Raw genomic sequence first — 4,794 nt, 5'->3', positions numbered from 1 at the left:
CGCCAGAGCGAGTCTAATTAAAGAAGACCAATTACATTCCGCGAGATCTCGCAATTAGTCGGTAACGAGAGAAAGAGAGAGGACAAACGGAGAGACGGATCTTGGATGCGACGTTCGGAAGAGCGACCCGGCATCTTCTTTCTCAGCGGGACGCACGACGAGTCACAGCTTCATCTTGGCGCAATCTAATTGGCCGGAATGGTCGCTTACTAATTAAGCATTCGGCTAATTATTAATTACATCGACGCGACCGCTCGAATTAATTCGCCTGGCGGCGGGGTGCCGGTTGCACCGCGGGGCATATTAACCGAGCATAAGTATCGCATTTAATGCGCGCGTGCAGGTCGCGCGACAGCGTGGCATACACCGAGAGCATGAGCTATACAAGGACGTAGGATCCTGAGAATCCCGTGTTGGTAGGCTTTACGTGTGCGAGTCCAAGAAGTATCGCCTGTTCATTCGTGCACGGCTTTCCGATTTATCTACTCTTTCCGGCTTGGTAGAGCCGAATGAAATAGCTATTTCAAATAGCGGATAATAAACGATTTTGAGAAACACCACCACAGTCGACACGAGTTGCATTAAGACGGCATGTGCAATATATGTCGAGGTAGAAATGGGATTCCATTCTTTTTTTCTCCTTTTTTGTTCAAGTCAGGCCGTTATTTCGGAATAGCAATAATCATTAAAATCTTTTTAATCGACGTACATTAAATTTAATTATTCCATATATTGCATATTTCGAAGCGATTTCATTTCTCATTATTTTTCACAATATTACCATTTACTTTGGGTATATCTCTCTCGACTCTCTGTCTATCATTGAGATTTGCTTCGATATGTCGTACGCTACATGCATAGATTTACATTTTGAACAGACGCCCAGAAAAACGCGGACATAAATCCAAAATTAGTTTGATTGAAACAAAAAATGATATATAAGGGTTTTCAAGGTCGCTAATTATGAATTTGATATTATTTTTTTCAAAATTCAAAATGGCGGATCCAAAATGACTTTCAATTTATTTACAAACATTACAATACATACGAATTTAATCGCTACAGTCGTCCGTCGTATTTGAACTGACATCCGAGGTGGAAGACTCCTCGGTTCCGTGCACGTAAGGACTTAATAACTGTATGGCCTCGAATGACAGTGCTTCACTTTTTTTCGGAGGTGTTATGCGCAAACTCGAGATTACCGGATCGGAAGACACAAGCAACCACTGAAACACGTCTCTCATGGTACTTTCCCTAGAATGCTTTCGCGAATAATTTTCTCTGTATTTCTTGATATCTTTATTTCGCGATTCTTGGGCTTCCTCGGATAGTTGCCCGATCGGCAATGGTGCCCATTCAATAATGAGGGGACCATGAATCAACACTTCATGAATGGATGTTGGCATGCAAGACCACGGAAAACTTTGCACTAACATATTCGCAGTTTCTAAGCAATAACTTTTGAAAAGATCTACATTCACAGCGTATCCGCATGACAGAACTTGCATTATAATGTGAGCACGATTTAGCAATTCAGCGTCCAAACCCAAAATTTCGGCCGACTCAGACGAATAAGCAAAAAATCGCCTAGCAGTATTGCCATCATTACTGGTACCGAATCCTCCCACTTTTGGAGCATCAACAATGAGTCCAAATCGCAATTTGAAACCCTTTTGTATAGCCTCTTTTCGCATTTTTACATTTTCTTTGTCTTCTTTCGATCGTGCTTGCCATTTCTTCGTACCCAGTTTATAACCTAAATGTAAGAAATACTCCATAAAGTGGATCCAAGCATGTAACGTAGCTAAACCGTACCGCAAATTTTTTTCGTCTACTGGTAATAAACTAACTTCATCAAGATTGTTAAATTTTTTAGACGTGGCTCCACATAAATAACAGCGCATGTTGGATTTTGTAATCGTTATTGTATTTCTAACTTTACCGTCAATCATTGTAAAGAGAAGCTTGAAAGTAACAGTAATAACTTTTCCGTCGATAATTGTCACAAATGAGGCAAGTTTAGCTATTTGATCTTCGACATAACTATTTTCCTCCAAAGTTGAAGTAACGTTTTCGTGAATATATTGTAATTTAATTGGAGAGCAAAATCTTGGAGAAGACGGTTTTGGATTTTGCCAAATCAACAGATTTTTATCGTTACTACCGGTTATTCTTAATGGTACAAGTGATGTTAATAAAATACTCGCGTCTGACGCATCCTCGTCTTCAAACTTTTGTTTGTATTGCTTTTGACCAGAAGAACCGTCAAATCCATATTTTGCAATTAATTCCAAACTACGGACTTTTTCTTCAGGTAATGTTTGAATTACGTCATTCTGTACTGAAAGAATTCTGCTTGCTATGTGGTGCAATAACGATTGTAATGGAACTTCCGCTAGAGTCTCTGTAACTTTAATATCCGGCGGATAACATCGAGTTTTAGCATCCAAAACTTTATGATACGAAGGATAAACTCTAGCGTTGTTCTGTAATTCTCTTTTGCGAATCAACCGATAGGTTTTTCTAGTCATTTTACCTTCTACAAGATCGGAAAGTGCAAGATCGCCAGAAATTTCTTTACACAGAGGAAGATCGGCAGCTCTGTAAGCTGTCTTATACTTAGTAGCATGAGATGGAGATAAAGTTGTGACGTCCTTGACAATAGAGGCAGCATCGGCGGCTCCAGATGAACGAAAACTCATACTCGTTGCAAAAGCCAATTCCGCTGTGCTGTGCGTTTTGAGTAACTGGTTTGACCTCCGCCTTTTTGATCGATCGGATAACATCTCGAAATCTGTGATAGGTCGACCTCTGGGTTTCGAACTTGTAGAAGGTTCATCATCTTTGCTCGTACATGCTTCCGAAACTTTTAATTCCTCGGGACCCGGACAACAGTACTTAAAAATAAATTAATCAAAATCTTTACTTGTATTCTTTATAATTTTTTTATTGACCATTAAGTTATTTCAATTTTAAAATACAATTTCATTTATTATTGTTACCAGTTGTATTGTTCCCTTAAGCCATTCACTATTCTTATTATAAAAGCGTGAGACTGTTCGGTTGCACTCGATCCACTTAGTTTTTAAAGTGTGGAAGAGGTTTTTCAGTGCCATCTTGTCGTCTGCGTGACATTGAAATGGTCTCTTTGTTTTCAGTGATATATAATTTTCTAATTCTTTTACTTTTTTGCCATATTCTGATAGAAGCTGCATGCGAATGGCATCAAATATTTCTTGTCGGGTGCATGAGACACAACTGGAATTTGCTGTTATAAAATAATAATAAAATTAATAATAAACCTGTAATATTAATTAAGTATACAAATTTTGAACCAAACATAGATTATTTCAATTTCAAATCGAGTTAAATGAAACCATATCGTTTTTTTAATTGAGATAAAAATAACGGAAATTGGTGTAAAAAACGAAGGGGTACCTCGGGGTAAGTAAATCTTTTCAACAATTAATCTTCATACCCTAAATTTTGTTAAAAAATAAGGCGGACCATCCAACTCGATCAAACTCTCAACTATTTTTTATAAACAAATAAATAAACAACGCAATATTTCTCTTCAATATTTACACCCCTTAAAAATTTAAATAACGATTAACCACGTATGGATGATGATTACTTACTTTCAATTTCACCTTCCATCACACTGGATTGTAAAAAAACACGTTTAAACAAAAGTTACAAACAAACCACGAGAACATGCGAGCGAGACCAGTGGCCAGCTGACTCAGTTTGACCTGCTCTCATACGTTATGCAGACGGCATAACTGACTGTCGGTCTGCACCGAGGTGCAGTGGTGTCCCCTATATGGGATTACGGGGTACTAAGGTCAAAATTCCGAACTTCACTTTTTTTATTTTTGTCCGCGTTTTTCTGGAATTGGGCCACTGTGAGACGTGAATTTATTAGTTGCGAATATATTAACTGTTCGAACTATTTAATTACTATCTAATTTTATGATTAAAGTAGTATCGCTTATATCTAACAAAGGTAGTAGCTATTGCGTGCCATGAATGATGAATAAGTTGCACACAGGTAACGATTTGCGCGCGATTTATATGGCGCCAAGAGTACGTACCCGGAGGCTGTCAAGGCACAACATTGTCATTTCGATCCGTCTGCGTGGCGAAGCGATAGCGATTTAACGTACATACGTATGTTTATAGCGGAAGCTTAGGCGTTCGAGTGATTTGCATGCACTCTGATACTCGTGAAAGGATTTATCAAGTCATACCTGTGATTTATTTCATTGGCACTGAAGGGCGCTCTTAAAACCTCAGCATATATCCTAAGTAGCAACATTTCTTACTTCATTTATTATACTTCATTTGCTTCGATATTGTCGAGCAAGACATTTTTCGTTATTACAATATCATAACAATAATAACATGCATTCTTGTAAAACAGTCAAGAATATATTATTATTTATTTCACTTTATCATGAGAAAAAAAAGAAGAAAATATAGAGAAGCAATATTTCCAATATAAGAAATAAACAATTATTTGCTTATAATAAATTCAATTTTAAACTAAATTTGAAATAAGATAGTTTAAAATTTTGTAGAAAAACAGACGGAAAGCACATTAAAAGGCTTAATTTCACATTTGGAATCTTACTTTTACGATCAAAAAATAATAGCGAGTAAACACATAAATTTTGCATAAATGCTTCGGTACCGTGTACGTCTAATTTTTATCGATTGGAGCCAGCATGGCTTTACACATTTCTACTAGTTATCGGAAATTGGTATCGCGAGCATCGATACGGTTTAAAAACA

General features: G+C 37.3%; 1 protein-coding gene across 2 annotated transcripts; it reads right to left on the bottom strand.

Moving 5' to 3' along the window:
* Window positions 1-906: 906 nt before the first annotated feature.
* On the bottom strand, window positions 907-3,847 carry LOC112455686. 2 transcript variants are annotated; one of them, XM_025017775.1, is made up of 3 exons: window positions 3,639-3,847; window positions 2,982-3,268; window positions 907-2,897 (listed from the first exon to the last, which is right to left on the bottom strand). In XM_025017775.1, exons 1-3 carry the CDS (start codon window positions 3,655-3,657, stop codon window positions 1,053-1,055), a joined length of 2,151 nt encoding a protein of 716 aa, XP_024873543.1. In that variant the 5' UTR covers window positions 3,658-3,847; the 3' UTR covers window positions 907-1,052. The 2 variants fall into 2 exon arrangements, with proteins under 2 accessions (XP_024873543.1, XP_024873544.1); XM_025017776.1 differs by having other exon boundaries at window positions 3,003-3,268.
* Window positions 3,848-4,794: the final 947 nt, after the last annotated feature.

This window comes from Temnothorax curvispinosus, unplaced genomic scaffold (genome assembly GCF_003070985.1).
Source record: "Temnothorax curvispinosus isolate PA1 unplaced genomic scaffold, ASM307098v1 QBEX01006321.1, whole genome shotgun sequence".
Lineage (NCBI taxonomy): Eukaryota > Metazoa > Arthropoda > Insecta > Hymenoptera > Formicidae > Temnothorax > Temnothorax curvispinosus.
The sequence above is the reverse complement of the archived record's forward strand: the minus strand, read 5'-3'. Positions and strand labels throughout refer to the sequence as shown.

Excerpts from the sequence above, each read along its gene's own strand:
- LOC112455686 (XM_025017775.1), bottom strand. Across the intron at positions 2,898-2,981 it reads TAACAATAATAAATGAAATT|TACTGTTGTCCGGGTCCCGA; the intron begins GTATTTTAAAAT and ends TTTATTTTTAAG.